The 17,962-nt window shown below is 43.5% G+C and overlaps 1 protein-coding gene and 1 pseudogene across 1 annotated transcript; both read left to right on the top strand.

The window, feature by feature from the left end:
- Positions 1-1,969: 1,969 nt before the first annotated feature.
- LOC4348859 (probable leucine-rich repeat receptor-like protein kinase At1g35710) lies at positions 1,970-6,143 on the top strand. Its single transcript, XM_015758965.3, has one exon. The coding sequence runs from the start codon at positions 2,466-2,468 to the stop codon at positions 5,919-5,921; it is 3,456 nt and encodes a 1,151-aa protein (XP_015614451.1). The 5' UTR covers positions 1,970-2,465; the 3' UTR covers positions 5,922-6,143.
- An 8,895-nt stretch (positions 6,144-15,038) lies between these two features.
- On the top strand, positions 15,039-17,962 carry LOC112936636 (LRR receptor-like serine/threonine-protein kinase FLS2; annotated as a pseudogene).

Below are 17,962 nucleotides of genomic sequence, written 5' to 3'. Positions count from 1 at the left end.
TCATTTGATTCATTGTTAAATATACTTTCATGTATACATATAGTTTTACATACTTCACAATTTTTTTAATAAGACGAATAGTTAAATATTTGCTAAAAAGTCAATGGTGTCAAAAATTTAAAATTTAAAAACGGAGGGAGTACCATAAGCAATCAACAACTAATATGAGACTCATCTAATAAACAGTGACAAAAAATACATTATACTATATATCAGGAGAAGTATATGCGTATATCTAAACGGTGATAATTTAGTGTTCAATTATCCACCGAATGATCACTTAATCACATGATGACTAGTGATACTGAACACAGTTCCTCTCCTTGGCATTCACTGATCTGGCTATCTAGACCATTAATTAGTTTTGACGAACCAATGTAGTTAGTCACATGCATGCAAAGAGATTAATTATTTCAGAGACAGATCGATGTTCTTTTGAGGGTGAGACAGATCGGTGTTGAACCATCCATTTGTCACCTTCTAGCTTTTGCAGCAGTAGTTAAGTACAGGAGATAACTATATACTATTTGAGTCTTGAGAGACTGATTATTGACTAATTGTTACATGTGTGACAGCTCAGGCATTTCTCCCGTTCTGCTAGACACATGCCTGAGCTGAAGAAAAAAGAAAGAAATAATTGGACCTTCTCCTGATAGTTAGTAGTACCATGCATGCATTTAAGCGCTAGCTAATCCGAGTACAACTCACTGCATATATTTATAAGTATAACAACCAATATTAGTCATTGCCACACATAGGATGTTTAATACTCTCTCCGTACTTTAACGTATGACGTCGTTGACTTTTTTTATCAACGTTTGACCATTCGTTTTATTTAAAATTTTTGTAAAAATATAAAAATATTTATGTCATGCTTAAAGAACATTTGATGATGAATCAAGTCACAATAAAATAAATGATAATTACATAAATTTTTTGAATAAGACGAATAGTCAAACGTTGGACGAAAAGTCTACGGCGTCATACATTAAAATATGAAGGTAGTAGTTAGATTAAGCTAAGTCTTTTTAAAACAAAGAATATTTTAATGAGTAGTAAACCAAATAATTGGCTGAATCGATCGCTAAGATATGACCAAGTTGTAGGATCGCACAGCAAGAATCGAGCCCAAACAGACATGGGATAACGGTTGTAGTAACAAAAAAACCAAAACTTTTAGCAAAATTAAAAGTTATCCTTGTAGCTGATGGAGATCGGTCTGACCGGAGTATATACACCAATCTGACCAATCGAAGACCTCCGGCCTAACTGGTGTTGAAGCTCTAGTCTGATCGCCTACCGCGCCGCCAACACCTGTCATCGCCGCCGGTCCAATCGCCATGGTGTCACTGGTCTTATCGCCGGTATGATCGTCAAACCTGAGCAAACACAAATTGAAGATCTCTCAAAAGTAAATTGAACTTTATTACGTCTATTCGTGTTTCTAAAGTGCAACAACATCACTCCTCCCACAAAATTTAATTAAACTCGAAACATTAACTTTTCTCTAAACTCAACTATGTCAAAATCAATATCGGGAGGCCTCAACCCCCTCTCTATTTATAACCAACTTGTACAAGAAATTCTAATCCACTATGAAACCTTCACATGCAGGACACAAACTTTACAAACTCCAATTATATTAAATTTGGACTCCTTCCAAATTCGACTCCTTATCCCATACACACACAATCTCCCTATCATATGCCACAAATAATTTTTATCAACCACGTACATTGTTCTTTAGCCTAAGCATCCTGCATAATATCATAATCGTCCGGACGTCATTTTCTTCCAAGTTGATTCCCGATCCATCACCAGCAACACTCTCCTGAAGCATTAAGACTCAGCTGCACATGAATCAACAAGAAACTATATTCGAGCACAAGTTCTCTCCAACTTGACTCAACATTAGTACACAATAGTATTATATACATATAATAAACATTTAGAAGTCATAAATATAAATTAATCATGAATATCAAATAAATAATCCGAAACTGAAACCGACACAAATTTAGCCGATCAGACCGTCCGCTCGCATAACTCCGGTCTGACCGGCTCCACTCAGCCGAAAACTTGTTCATCAACAATCACTATTCACAATATTTGTCTAACCGATACACAAAACCCGGGTTGATCGAACCACTTTTCTAAATAATAAAATCAATTATCTCAAATACTAATTGTTCGTCATGAAATAATAATGAAAAGACACTTTGTTCACACAAGTTGGCTGTTAAACAAACAGCATCATTTGCTCATCAGTCATCCCCGTGAACTAGTAGGTACACCGGACGGAAGATGAGTCAGCCATTCTATTATCAGATCTGTCCTCGGAAGTCGGAATCTTTACTTACAAAATATTGACCGACCAGGACCAGCATCTTTGGAGACGACACCAACGCGAGATCGCCACGTCGTGCCGATCAGCTCGATCGTGTGTTTTCCTCCGTCCGGCTCGCATGGCCGGCGTCGTCTTCCTCGTCCTCTTCGTGGCGGCCGCCGCCATGCCAGCATCGGTCACCGCAGCGACATCACAGACCGATGCGCTGCTGGCGTGGAAGGCCAGCCTGCTGCTGGGCGACGCGGCCGCGCTGTCCGGCTGGACGCGGGCCGCGCCGGTCTGCACCTGGCGCGGCGTGGCCTGCGACGCCGCCGGCCGCGTCACTTCGCTCCGGCTCCGGGACGCCGGTCTCAGCGGCGGCCTCGACACGCTCGACTTCGCGGCGCTCCCGGCGCTGACCGAGCTTGACCTCAACAGGAACAACTTCACCGGTCCCATCCCGGCCAGCATCTCGCGGCTGCGCTCCCTTTCTTTGCTCGATCTCGGCAGCAACTGGTTGGATGGCTCTATACCGCCGCAGCTCGGCGACCTCTCCGGCCTCGTCGAGCTTCGCCTCTACAACAACAACCTCGTCGGCGCCATCCCCCACCAGTTAAGCCGTCTCCCCAACATTGTCCATTTCGATCTGGGAGCAAACTACCTGACCGACCATGACTTCCGCAAGTTCTCGCCGATGCCCACCGTCACGTTCATGTCGCTCTACCTCAACTCCTTCAATGGAAGCTTCCCGGAGTTCGTCCTCAGGAGCGGCAGCATCACCTACCTCGACCTGTCGCAGAATGCTCTGTTCGGGCCAATACCGGACATGCTCCCGAATCTGAGGTTCCTCAACCTGTCCTTCAATGCGTTCTCCGGCCCGATTCCGGCGTCGCTTGGGAGGTTGACGAAGCTCCAGGACCTGCGAATGGCCGGCAACAATCTCACCGGCGGCGTCCCGGAGTTCCTCGGGTCGATGGCACAGTTGAGGATTCTTGAGCTCGGGGACAACCAGCTCGGCGGTCCAATCCCGTCGGTTCTTGGCCAGCTCCAGATGCTTCAGAGGCTCGACATCAAGAACGCTAGCCTTGTTTCAACTTTGCCGCCTCAACTAGGCAATCTTAATAATCTCGCTTATCTGGACCTGTCCTTGAACCAGTTCTCCGGTGGGTTGCCGCCGACGTTTGCAGGGATGCGGGCAATGCAGGAGTTCGGCCTTTCCACGACCAATGTCACTGGTGAGATCCCACCGGCGTTGTTCACGAGCTGGCCCGAGCTCATATCCTTCGAAGTGCAGAACAACTCGTTCACCGGCAAGATTCCATCGGAGCTCGGCAAGGCGAGGAAACTGGAAATCCTTTACCTATTCCTGAACAACCTTAACGGTTCCATCCCGGCAGAGCTTGGCGAGTTGGAGAACCTGGTAGAGCTGGATTTGTCGGTGAACTCGCTCACCGGACCGATCCCCAGCTCGCTCGGCAACCTCAAGCAGCTCATAAAGTTGGCGCTATTCTTCAACAATCTCACCGGCGTAATCCCGCCGGAGATTGGCAACATGACGGCGTTGCAAAGCTTCGACGTCAACACCAACATTCTGCACGGCGAGCTGCCAGCCACCATCACGGCCCTCAAGAACCTCCAATACCTCGCCGTGTTCGACAACTTCATGAGCGGCACCATCCCGCCGGACCTCGGCAAGGGCATAGCCTTGCAGCACGTGAGCTTCAGCAACAACAGTTTCTCTGGCGAGCTGCCACGGAACCTCTGCGACGGCTTCGCGCTGGAGCACTTCACGGTGAACTACAACAACTTCACCGGCACGCTGCCACCGTGCCTGAAGAACTGCACGGGGCTGTTCAGGGTTCGGCTAGAGGAGAACCACTTCACCGGCGACATCTCGGAGGCCTTCGGCGTGCACCCCAGCCTGGAGTACCTGGACATCTCCGGCAACAAGCTTACTGGTGAGCTGTCCTCCGACTGGGGACAGTGTACCAACCTCACGCTCCTGAGCATGGACGGCAATCGCATATCCGGCCGCATTCCTGAAGCATTTGGGAGCATGACAAGATTGCAGATTCTCAGCTTGGCTGGAAACAATCTGACAGGAGGTATTCCACTTGATTTGGGTCATCTCAACCTTTTGTTCAATCTCAACCTGAGCCATAATTCCTTTTCCGGGCCTATCCCGACAAGTTTGGGCAACAATTCTAAGCTACAGAAAATAGATATGTCAGGAAACATGCTTAATGGCACGATACCAGTTGCTCTTGGCAAGCTTGGTGCTCTGACATTTCTTGATTTGAGCAAGAACAGGTTGTCAGGGAAGATACCAAGGGAACTTGGTAATCTGGTTCAGCTGCAGACCCTACTTGATTTGAGCAGCAATTTTTTATCGGGTTGGATCCCCCAGGCAGCCTTCTGCAAACTGCTCTCTCTTCAGATTCTGATCCTGTCGAACAACCAGCTGACTGGAAAACTGCCCGACTGCCTATGGTACTTGCAAAATCTGCAGTTCTTGGACCTTTCCAACAATGCATTCTCAGGTGAAATCCCTGCAGCAAAGGCAAGCTACAGTTGTTCCCTTATATCGATTCATCTTTCCAGCAATGACTTCACTGGAGTTTTTCCATCAGCGTTAGAGGGATGCAAGAAGTTGATCAATTTAGATATTGGGAATAACAATTTTTTTGGTGATATTCCTATTTGGATTGGGAAAGGCCTTCCATCATTGAAGATTCTTAGCCTTAAATCAAACAACTTCAGTGGTGAAATTCCATCAGAGTTGTCACAGCTTTCTCAACTTCAACTGCTAGACATGACCAACAATGGTTTGACAGGGTTGATTCCCAGATCTTTTGGTAAACTTACTTCCATGAAGAATCCAAAGCTTATATCTAGTCGGGAATTATTACAATGGTCTTTTAATCATGATAGAATCAATACAATCTGGAAGGGGAAGGAGCAAATATTTGAAATAAAGACTTATGCAATAGATATTCAATTAGTGACGGGTATCAGTTTGTCAGGTAACTCATTATCACAATGCATCCCTGATGAATTAATGAACCTCCAAGGCCTTCAATTTCTGAACTTGTCAAGAAACTATCTGTCACGCAGCATACCTGAGAACATTGGTAGTTTGAAAAATCTTGAGTCTCTTGACCTATCATCAAACGAACTTTCAGGAGCCATTCCTCCAAGCCTTGCCGGTATATCTACCCTTAGCAGTCTGAATCTCTCGAATAATCATCTATCAGGCAAGATATCCACCGGGAATCAACTTCAAACCCTCACTGACCCATCAATCTACAGCAACAATTCTGGGCTATGTGGCCTTCCGTTGAACATCTCATGCACAAATTATGCACTTGCATCAGACGAGAGATATTGTAGAACATGCGAGGACCAGTATCTATCGTACTTTGTGATGGCTGGAGTGGTTTTTGGGTCTTGGCTATGGTTTGGAATGTTATTTTCAATTGGGAACTTAAGGTATGCCGTTTTCTGCTTTGTTGATGACATTCAGCGTAAGGTTATGCAGAAGGTGTCCTGTATTAATCAACTTCTTTCAAGAGGGAATACTGCCCAATATCTGTAGCTGTGTTTCCTTAACCTTCTGATGATGAAGTATGTGCTTCCTTTGTATTAAGAGTAAGAAAAATGTAATTGGAAGGGACCTGAAGAAACAGAGAACAGCTGGTTTAATGACAGGTATTGATTTACAAAGCATTTCACTTTACATTGAAACCCCAAAATAGCTGACATACCTTCAGGGCCTCTGGTTTTTAAACTTGTCAGGGAATAATCTATCACGCATGTGTTCCAGAAAGAATTGGCAATTACTATATCTTGGGAGTCCCTTGACTTAATTATGCATTGAGCTTTCAGGTGGCTTCTCTTTGAGAACAGCCTGCCATGGACCTACATTGGATGAGAAATGAAGACCATCAGGAACTTGATAAGTTCTTATTTTACTCTCTGAGTTTTGGCATTGTTTTCGGATTTTGGCTTTGGTTTGGAGCTCTACTTCTACTTGAGCCATTGACAGTCTTCAGAATAATTTCAGTACATGCATCACCAGTTAAAGTAATAGAGTACTATCCTAAGCTTTGCCCCTGGAGTTAATCTATCTAACAATGCATTTATGCATCTTAACTGTGAAATTCCAACCGTTCCCTTCCCGGCGGCGGGGGAACGGGTGGGCGGGAGTCGCTCCGGCGAGCTACGGTGATCTTGCCAGTAAAAAGAGAGGGTAAAGGAGATTTATCGCGGGTAGAAGACGATGGTCACCTCAATTTCGGACCAAGGAACTCGGGTGCGGGCGAATTCTCGGGATTTGGTGGAGCCGGTGAAAGCTAGGGTATTCGCCGCGTTTGCGCCCGGGCGACGGCGGTGGAGGAGGCGAAGTGTTGTGCGGCTCTTGGGCGGAGGCGGCCGTCTCTTTTGCTGTTGGCGGCGGCTTGATCAGTTATTCGGTGAGAGAGATTGAGGTGGATGCGGCAGAGCTCCTCGCTCCTCGGCTTGGCTTGCTGCCGCTGCGAAGCTTTGGAGGGGGGTCTCATGCAGCACAAGCTGCTGCTCACGGTCCAGACTGAGCTGGCAGGGCCACAAGCGAGGAAGAAAAGAGGAAGATAAAGGCTGTGTTTTGATTCAAAATTTTCTCATCAAACTTCTAACTTTTCCATCATATTAAATATTTGTACATATGTATTAAACATTAAATGTGGATGAAAAAAGAACCAATTGCACAGTTTACATGTAAATTGCGAGACGAATTTTTTAAGCATAATTACACCATGATTTGACAATGTGATGCTACAGTAAATATTTGCTAATGATGGATTAATTAGGCTTAATAGATTCATCTCGCAGTTTATAGGTGGAATCTATAATTTGTTTTATTATTAGTCTACGTTTAATACTTCAAATGTGCATCCGTATATAAAAAAAAAATTTGGCACACGAATAAAAGTCAATTTTGGCCTTCCTCGTTCTCTCTCTCGGTCTTTGATCGAATCGTCTCCCTCAACCGCAAAATCGGGTCTAACTGTTTACGCTCAAATTTAACACGTAGGTTCAAATTAAGGAAATTTGCCAAGATTTAGGAAAGTCGCCGGTTTCCTCTACAGGGCCGGTCAAATTGCGGCTTGAAAGCCGGTCTAACCGGCGGTATGTGGCCGGTCAGACCGGCAGAGTCTAAGCCCGAGTCTATTTTCATCAGGTCTCGAGTTTCCTTACTCAAAAATATATGTTTCGAGTTTCCATTGGTTTCTATCCCAAGTTGACGTGGAGGAGGATTTGTAGTAGGCAAGACCAACCCCTATTTAAGGGGCAAGGTCGATTCGATTAAGAAAATCTCTCTCCCCCAACAATCTCTACAATTGAATCGTTTTCTTTTACCTTTTACTTTTCAGCTATGTTTTCTACTTTACCCTAGTTTAGTCTATCTTTATCGGTTTGCGCCATAAATCGTCCGCCGTCGCTGCAAGAGTGCGATTACCCCTTTGTAGGTTTGTCCCGCAAACCTTTTGTTCGCCCACGAGACGGGTAGTTATCATCGTATCGATCAAAATCGGCTCCGCTAGCCGGTTTAGCTTTTCTTTCTACAAAACCCATTTTGAACTAGTTTTTGCTTGATTGAGGTGGTTAGCGACTCCATATCACCGCAATACTTTTAGGTGTCCCAATCATGTTTTTCTTCTTGCCAAAAAAAGTTTCCAACAATAATGTCTCTCTATCTTCAAAATCCGGTGTAAATCAACTCCTTCGGTGGTTTAAAAAGTAGTTTATGTTGATGTGGCAATTTAGGCTGGTCAGCGGATGGAACATGAGAGGACGCCGTCTGCGCCGGTGAGGAAGGTCTGAGAATAGATTAAGTAAGGTGGCTCCCGCCGCTGGAAGGGTGAGAGGGAAGAGGGAAGGAGAGAAAGAAGGGAGAGGTGAAGAAGAGGATGAGATGAGCAGGAAGTCATTTACATATGGTTCTCGCTTGCTGATTTAGTTAGTTAACCATGGTTAAACTGTCATTTCAGCATAAACCACTTCTAAAACCTCAAAAGGAGGTTATTTCGAAGTTAGGAAAGATTTTATACCCGGTTTTACGATGATGGAGCCAAAATAGACTTATATTCTGCAAAAGAATTAAGGGGCGAACCCGTCTTGGGAGCATTGTCCTCATACCTCTGGTCTAGTGTGACATGGGGTGTGGTGGTGTGATGTGATTAGTTTTGGCGTGTCACATCAGGTATTATATATGGTGTCGTATAGGGTGTTCGAGCACTAATAAAAAAACTAATTACAGAATCCGTCTGTAAACCACGAGACAAATTTATTAATCCTAATTAATCCATCATTAGCAAATATTTACTGTAGCACAACATTGGCAAATCATGGAGCAATTAGGCTTAAAAGATTCATCTCGTAAATTAGTCACAATATATGTAATTAGTTATTTTTTAGCCTATATTTAATACTTCATGCATGTTTTCAAATGTTTGATGTGACAGGATGAAAAATTTTAGGGTGGGATCTAAACAGGGTCGTAGCCATTTTTGAAAGAAAAAAAACAAATACTCCCTCCGTTTCGAAATGTTTGACGCCGTTGACTTTTTAGCACATGTTTGACCGTTCGTCTTATTAAAAAATTTAAGTAATTATTAATTCTTTTCCTATCATTTGATGTAGGCATATAATTTTACATATTTCATAAAAGTTTTTAAATAAGACGAACGGTCAAACATGTGCTAAAAAGTCAACGGTGTCAAACATTTCGAAACGGAGGGAGTATAATGGTAAACTTACAGTCAACTAACGAAATGGGTACAATTATCGGGGATAAAAATAAAACCTCACAGTAATATAAAGAGGATGATGTAATATTCAGAGGCAAGAAGGAATGGAGAAAAAACTTATGGGTACGTAAGGAATTTTCTCATTTCTCTCCGCATCAACTCCTGATTTGTTTCAAACATGTAATATATTATTTCATCTGTTCAAAATTATAGTGCATACCTTTAACTGTTTTGAGGCACAGTTCGCACCGTTATATTGCCCCAAAAATTTTCATATGAAAGTTTTTTAGGACTCTAAACAAGAGTATATATGATCTGGTTGAAAGTTTTCTTTTTCAAATAAGTTATTTAGTTGATCGCTGTAGTAGAAAGTTTTTAGTCACAAGTCAAACTTGTTGGTCAAAATTACACACTAAAGAAAAAAAAATAAATATAAAGTAACAAACCAAATCTTTTTCTATACAAACCAAAGCACATGCAGTTGGGACATAAAAAAATTAAGACATGGCATGGCTTTGGTGGAAAGTGGAAAGGACAAGGGTGCTAAAGCACATGAACATCGTGTGCGCGCATGTTCGGCAAGGGTCTTTTTTTTTTTAATTTTGTTGTATACTCATTTTGCTAAGCTCTTTTTTAGAGTGAAGTAAAAGAACGGTCCTCATGTGAATGTATCATGTAGATCTTTGTATCATGTAGATATGCAGTGGTTGTGGTGCTGAAATTTTTTTCTCCAACGAAGCAGACTCCAAACAGTAGCCCGAATGGGAGTATTTTCCGAATAGTTTAAAAGGTTAGATTACTTGTGTGATATATCTACTACCGTATAGAGTATTGCCGATGTGAGGAGTCCGAACCTCTATAAAAATACCCCTATACACCGCTCTTTAATTTACTCCATACTCGTATAAACCATGGTAGTAGTACTAAGCTAAGCCCTACATCCAGAAATAATGTAGTCGGGTTTAGTCCATACGTTGTGTGTTGTGCTGCCTTTCTCCCTGGTTTGCTGATTAGTGAGGTGGGTTCTCATAATAAACATATTTTTTTACCAAAAAAACCCTCGGAAGTCGGAATCCTTACTAACACATGATGTTGACCCATCCGAAGACTAGGGTAGCCGGAGACGATCCCAACACGGGGATCGCCGCGTACGTCGTGCCGAGCCGAATGGCGATGGAGCTGAGTAATCTAGTCAAAATACTCTCTATATCCATCTCAGCTTCTATAGAAACCAATATTCATTAAAATTGGAGTTTAGAGTTGAGAGTTAGAGTTTGGAGCCGTACCAAATAGGACCCTGCTCTCCTCGTCCTCGTGCTTCGTCTGCAGGGCAGTAGGGAATTTGGGTCGGCTCGGCTCTGGCCCAGATTGGGCAGAAAGGAAAAGAAAGATAAAGAAAGGGGAGTGAAAAAGTCTATTTTAGCTGTCTACTCTATTGACCCAATTTGATTCTCTCAGCCATAAAATCGGTTATATCACCTCTACCAAGTATTAAAATCGTGCAAAACAACTCCCTCAACTGTTTTAATGGTGGTTCTAGCTGACGATGGCTTCTACAGGGCGGACCGGTCATCGTAAAAATTTTAAAATAGATACGGGCCCAAATGTAAGTGACTACCTCTCATCCCCTCTCTCTCTCTCTCCCGTGCCGTGCAGCCACACTCGCCAAAAACCTACCACTCGCCGAATATTCGCACTAGATGTGGCCTTTTGTCGTGTCCTTCCGCCTGTTCATCCACCCACCACTCCCTCCCACTACTAGTCCTTGGGACACCAGGCAGTTTCGGTTTCTAGTGTGCAGTGGCTCAAGTGCCTCATCCATGGCACATCCGCATAGTCACAGAATCCCTCCTCACACGGGTCTTCAAGGAGGAGAAGGGGGTGGCCGAGTGAGGGAGAGGTGGGAGTGGGCATCGCTGGTTCGACCTACTTCTTATGGGCCACGACCATAGTGCCTATGAATGGGGCTATACCTAAGACGGGTGCCTTCTTTGTCGCTGCTCTCCGCCTCCTCGTCGGAGTCTACATTTGGTAACCTTGACGTCCTCCATCACCTCTCGTCCCTAAGCCAGTGTAACACTCTAAAAATTCAACTAATAAACTGTGGACCATAGTTGACGACTGTCGAAAACTTTTATTAAATTGCATCATACCGATGGTACACCTCTCATTTATTGTAGTTATTATTGGTGCCAACCAAATTAATTCATGGAGTCCTCAAAACCAAATCAAACTATATAAAATAATTAAAGGAATTAAGTTTTGATTTGATTAATAAAATTAAATAGATATAAGGGAGAAGTGTAAACTTATAAAATAAATATGGTAGAACCAAAGCATCTAGAATAAAGTTCATGAAAGATATTCCTAATTACTTAATTAAATCAACTTTGAAATTACCATTTTACCCTCCTATTTTTTTCCTTTTTCCTTTCCCCGTTTCTTTTAGGCAAAATTTGATACAGGACAATCAAAAATCGTGTAATTGGCTGAGAGACACCAAAAAATGTGACACTGCCGATGGACACTACAAAAGTTGTGTAATTAGTTATAGGACACCGAAGGGATTATTTTATAATTTTCGGGCTAAAAGAGGGGAGAGAAATTTCGAATTGACGGGAATGTCCCCTCTACTCCTTCCTCATGGCCGCCATCAAGCGCTCCCAGGCCACCTTCCACTTCTACCACTAGGCCACCACCGCCCAGACTCCCGCCGCCGTCAAGGTCGTCAGCCGCGTCTTTGCCGAGGCCGGATTCCGTAGCGGGGACATCAAGCTCACCATCCTCCGCCCGGCTCCATCCATGCCGCTCCTCGGCCGCCTCCCCACGCGCACCCGCCCACAGCCTCGCCGACGAGTATGCCTCCTTGGCACCCTTCACCGCCACCTCCGCCACCACATCACCGCCGCCGCCGTCGTCCTTCTTCACTGTCTGAAAGCCCTGCACGGCGCCGCCGACGTTCAGCATGTTGGCGAGGCCGATGGGCACGAAGCTGATCCGCCGCTCCAACAAGAGCTCGTAGGTGAACGGCTCGAGGGTGAGCTCGAAGGACTCGTTGCGGCGGAGCAGCTGAAGCTTCTGTGCCTCCACGAAGTAGACGGTGAAGCAGTCGACACCGTCGCCGTTGCCGCCACCGCTTCCGTGCCTCCACGAAGTAGGCGGTGAAGCAGTCGACGCCGTCGCCTTTGCCGCCGCCGCCATGCCTCCACTCGGACTTGTGCCTGTATAGCTCGTTAATTCATCTTCTCCTCTCTCCTTCACATTTGTTTCTAGGTAGCTTACTTGCTCTAAGCGATGATAAATTAGTAATATTCAATTATCCACCAAATGAGCAATTAATTACCACATGACTACTGATATACAAACACAGTCCATCTCCTTGGTATTCACTATTACATAAAAGCACTTATGTGCCGCTTGGGAACCGATCATAGGTACCGGATATCCCAACCGGCACTCAGCAAGTGGCACAGATGACTTTAGTTTGGCCATTTGTTGCATTAATTTTGACAAACCCATCTAGTAGTCACATGCATGCAAAGAGATTAATTATTACCTCCATATCAAAGTACATGTCACTCTTAAGTATGATTTATCCCATCACATTTCATTTAAATTTCTCTCTATTCTACCCCCAACTACCACTACACTCCTAACCATGTACTTCCTCCGTCCCACTCACTAAGGCGCACACATATTTTAAATTTTAACTCTTTAAATATTTGATCTGCAAATACTTTATTATAAATTAAATTTTATTTGATGAAAATTATATTATTGGATTGTCATCTATATTTACTTTTATATGATTATGATTTTGTTGTTACAAACATTATAATATATGAGAAATTTAAAGTCAAAGATTAGTTTTGAAGAGTGCATCAGGTTTGACCGTGTCTTAGTGAGTGGGAGAGAAGGAGTATCATTTAAGGATAGTATAATTTTTTCTTAAACTTTAATCTATGCTAAACTGCTAAGTTATTCAGAATGACGGATGAATTATCTGAGAGACAGATCGATGTTGAACCATCCTGTCACCTTCTGCTAGCTTTTGCAACAGTAGTTAATTACTACTCCCTCCATCCTATAATATAATAAGTTTTAAAGTTAGACACGGTTACTAGGTAGAAGTGAATGGTGGAGGGTTGTAATTGGATTAGTAGTAAAGGTAGGTGGGAAAAATGAACGATGGAGAGTTGTGATTGGTTGAGAAGAGAATATTGGTAGAGAAGTTGTTATATTTTAGGATAAATCCTGAGAGCTAAAAGTTGTTATATTTTGGAACGGATGGACTACTTCATTATAGCCCATAGTTAGACTGATGATTGACTAATTGTTAGAGCAAGGTCAATAGTATAGCCAGCTAAAAGCTATAAAAATAACCACATCAGCAAATTATAGTTAGTGCTAATAGCTAGTGCATACAATAGAGATCTACTATCTTCTATTGCTACACAGTTCCCATCAACCATGAACAAATGCATTCGGTAGAATGAGGTGACCCCACCCAGCTTCTTGCGTTGCCATAGCGTGCAGCCAACAGCACTTAAATGCTTTGCCTTGGATAGAGTGAGCAGCTAGCGACTAATTAGTCGCCTGTTTAATCTCTCTCACCACCTTTTTCACCTCCAGCTAAGCATCAACGCTGACATGGTCATCCTATCGCCAGCATCTACCGTCTTACTGTACCTGCTCTAAGTACATGTGTGACAGCTCAGGCATGTCTCCCGTTCTGCTGGACACGCATGATTCAGCTGAAGAAAAAAATTGATATAATTGGAGCTTTTCCTGCTATCATACCACGCTTGCAGTTATGAGCTCGCTAATCCGAGTACAACTCGCAGCATATTCTACACACGCAATATATCTATCTATTATATTATTAAAGAAATAGAAAAAGAAGCTTCCACGTTCACTCTCATGGCTTAGAAATTCTCACATTAATCGGAGAAAAAAAAAAGCAGAGTCCATATAGAAATACAATTTAGAAAATAGCTGAAATTCGAAATTAAAAAAATAAGGAATATTAGAACATAATAGAGTCTATACAGGAATTTAAAACTAACTAAAATTTGGAATAAACATAATAAAATTAAAAGTAGAGTTTAGAGTCCGTATAAAAATACAATTTACAAATAACTAAAATTCAAAATTAATAAAAACATGGGAAGAAGAGTTTAAAGTCAATATAGGAATACAATTTAAAAGTAACTCAAATTCGAAATTAAAAATTAAAGAATATTGAAAGATGAGTTTAGAGTCCACATAGAAATACAATTAGAAATAATAAAAATTCATAAATAAAAATAAATAATATTGGAAGAAGAGCGTAGAGTCTATATAGAAATATAATTTATAAAAAATTCGGAATTAAAAAATATTAAAATACGAGTCTAGAGTCCATATAGAAATATATATAATTTACAAATAACTAAAATTTGATATTAAAAATAATTAATAACTAACACGTATATAAAATACAATATGAATATTACTACACATTAGTAGTTTTGTAAAGTTATTGCAAAATTTAAAATTATGTTGTCATTTTAATATATTTGAATAATATAATGAGAAAACATATATGCTATTATATGAGAGAAAATATAATGATGCTAACCGCGCAATCTGTGTAGGCCACCATGCTAGTTTATAAGTATAACAACAACAATAATAGTCCTTGCACCCACATGATGGTGACTAGTTAGATTAAGCAAAGTCTTCTTAAAACAAAGAATGAGTAGTGATAAACCAAATAAATCGATCAATAAGACATAAATGACCAAGTTGGCTGTTAATTAAACAAACATCATCACGTACGTACTCCCCGTGAACTCGTAGTAGGTATACCGGACGGAACATGAGTCAGCCATTCTATTAGATCTGTCCTCGGAAGATGGAATCCATGCAAAAAAAAAAAATTCACCGACCTGCACAGCCGGAGACGATCAGCTCGATATATCGATCGTGTCTTCCTCCGTGTGTCTGCTCGCTACGTACGCCTCTGCCATGAAAGAACCGACTGCCCGCATGGCCGGCGTCGTCCACCGTTTCCTCCTCCTCCTCCTCTTCGTGGCGGCCGCCGTCATGCCAGCATCAACCAATGCCGCAGCGTCGTCGCAGACCGACGCGCTGCTGGCATGGAAGGCCAGCCTGACCGACGTGGCCGCGCTGTCCGCCTGGACGCGCGCCGCGCCGGTCTGCGGCTGGCGTGGCGTGGCCTGCGACGCCGCCGGCCTCGTCGCGAGGCTGCGGCTCCCGAGCTTGGGCCTCCGCGGCGGCCTCGATGAGCTCGACTTCGCGGCGCTCCCGGCGCTCACCGAACTCGACCTCAACGGGAATAACTTCACCGGCGCCATCCCGGCCAGCATCTCGCGGTTGGTATCCCTCGCGTCGCTTGACCTCGGCAACAACGGGTTCGTCGGCTCCATCCCGTCGCAGATCGGCGACCTCTCCGGCCTCGTCGAGCTCCGCCTCTACAACAACAACTTCGTCGGCAACATCCCGCACCAGCTCAGCTGGCTCCCCAAGATTACCCACTTCGACCTAGGGAATAATTGGCTGACCAACCCGGATTATCGCAAGTTCTCGACGATGCCCACCGTCAAGTTCCTGTCGCTCTTTGCCAACTCCCTCAACGGCAGCTTCCCGGAGTTCTTCCTCAGGAGCAGCAGCATCACCTACCTCGACCTGTCGCTGAACAATTTCTCTGGGTCAATACCAGACTTGCTGCCAGAGAAGCTCCCGAATCTGACGCACCTCAACTTGTCCATCAATGCGTTCTCCGGCCGAATTCCGGACTCGCTCAGGAGGTTGACGAAGCTCTAGCATCTGCGAATTGAGTACAACAATCCCACCGGTGGCATCCCCAAGTTCCTCGGGTCGATGGGGCAGTTGAGAGTTCTTGTACTTGGCAACAACCCGCTCGGCGGTCCGATCCCGCCGGTTCTTGGCCAGCTCCAGATGCTGGAGGAGCTCCAAGTAATGGCCGCCGAGCTTGTTTCAACTCTGCCATTGCAGTTGGCCGATCTTATGAATCTCTCTGTCCTGAACCTTGCCTATAACAAGCTCTCCGGTAACTTGCCGCTGGCATTCGCCCGGCTGCAGGCAATGAGGGTGTTCAGAATCTCATCCAACAATCTCACGGGTGATATCCCGAGCTCGAATTCTTCGGTGTGGACAGCAACATGTTCACTGGAAATATCCCACCAGAGCTTGGTAAGGCAAGGAAACTGAATATGCTGTCCATGTACGACAATAGATTATCCGGCAGCATTCCTCCGGCATTGGGGAGCTTGACAAGCTTGAAGTATCTTGATCTGTCAGCGAATAATCTGACAGGAGGCATTCCATATGAGTTGGGTCATCTCAGCAATTTGCAATTCCTCAATCTTAGCCATAACTCCATTTCGGGGCCAATTATGGGAAATTTGGGAAACAATTTCAAGCTGCAGGGAGTTGGTTCATCAGGGAATTCCTCCAATTGCAGCTCTGGCTCAGCATTCTGCAGGCTGCTCTCCCTCGAGAATCTAGACCTTTCAAACAACAAGCTCACTGGTAAGCTGCCCGACTGCTGGTGGAACCTGCAGAATCTGCAGTTCATGGACCTCTCCCACAACGACTTCTCAGGTGAAATCTCTGCACTCGGGACAAGCTACAATTGTTCTCTTCATTCGGTATATCTTGCTGGCAACGGTTTCACTGGAGTTTTTCCATCAACTTTAGAGGGATGTAAGACACTGGTCTCCTTAGATTTTGGGAATAACAAGTTCTTCGGTAATATTCCTCCTTGGATTGGGAAAGGATTTCCTTCGATGAGGATTCTTATCCTTAAATCAAACAACTTCACTGGTGAAATTCCTTCGGAGTTGTCGCAGCTTTCTCAACTTCAACTACTAGACATGAGCAACAATGGTCTGACAGGATCGATTCCCAGATCTTTTAGTAACCTCACTTCCATGAAGAATAAAAAACTTAATATCTCCTCAGGAATTATTACAATGGCTTAGTTCCGATGAAAGAATTGATACAATCTGGAAGGGGCAGGAGCAAATTTTTGAAATAAAAATTTCTGGATTAAATTTTTTTCAACTACTTACGGGTATCGATTTGTCAAGTAACTCATTATCACAATGCATCCCTGATGAGTTAACGAACCTCCAAGGCCTTCAATTTTTGAACTTGTCAAGAAACCATCTGTCATGCAGCATACCTGGAAACATTGGTAGTTTGAAAAATCTCGAGTCCCTTGACCTCTCGTCAAATGAACTTTCAGGAGCTATTCCTCCAAGCCTTGCCGGTATATCTACCCTTAGCATTTTGAATCTCTCGAATAATAATCTATCGGGCAAGATACCCTTTGGGAATCAACTTCAAACCCTTACTGACCCATCGATATACAACAAAAATCCTAGGCTATGTGGTTTTCCGTTGAACATTTCGTGCACAAATTCTTCACTTGCATCTGAAGAGAGATATTGTAGAACATGCGAGGACCAATATCTATCCTACTTTGTGATGTCTGGAGTGGTTTCCGGGCTTTGTCTGTGGTTTGGAATGTTCTTTTCCATCGAGACCTTAAGGTATGTCATTATCTGCTTTGTTGATGCCATACAGTGTAAGGTTACGCAGAAGGTGTCCTATATTAATCAATTTCTTTCTAGAGGAAATACGGCTTAGCATCTGTGCAGCTGTGTTTCCGTAATGTTACCTTATGATGAAGAAGTATATTTAGCTTTCTGTTGTTCTGTAATTGGCATGTTTCCTTTGTATATTAAGACTAAGAGGAATTTAAAATGCTACTTTATCTTATCCAAAATCTTATGGCTTTATTCTGGAAATACTCTAT

This window comes from Oryza sativa, chromosome 10 (assembly GCF_034140825.1).
Source record: "Oryza sativa Japonica Group chromosome 10, ASM3414082v1".
Classification (NCBI taxonomy): domain Eukaryota; kingdom Viridiplantae; phylum Streptophyta; class Magnoliopsida; order Poales; family Poaceae; genus Oryza; species Oryza sativa.
This window is presented reverse-complemented; position numbering and strand designations above follow the sequence as displayed.

Bases quoted from the DNA above. Each gene is read 5' to 3' on its own strand.
- LOC4348859 (XM_015758965.3), top strand. From the start codon at position 2,466: ATGGCCGGCGTCGTCTTCCTCGTCCTCTTCGTGGCGGCCGCCGCCATG.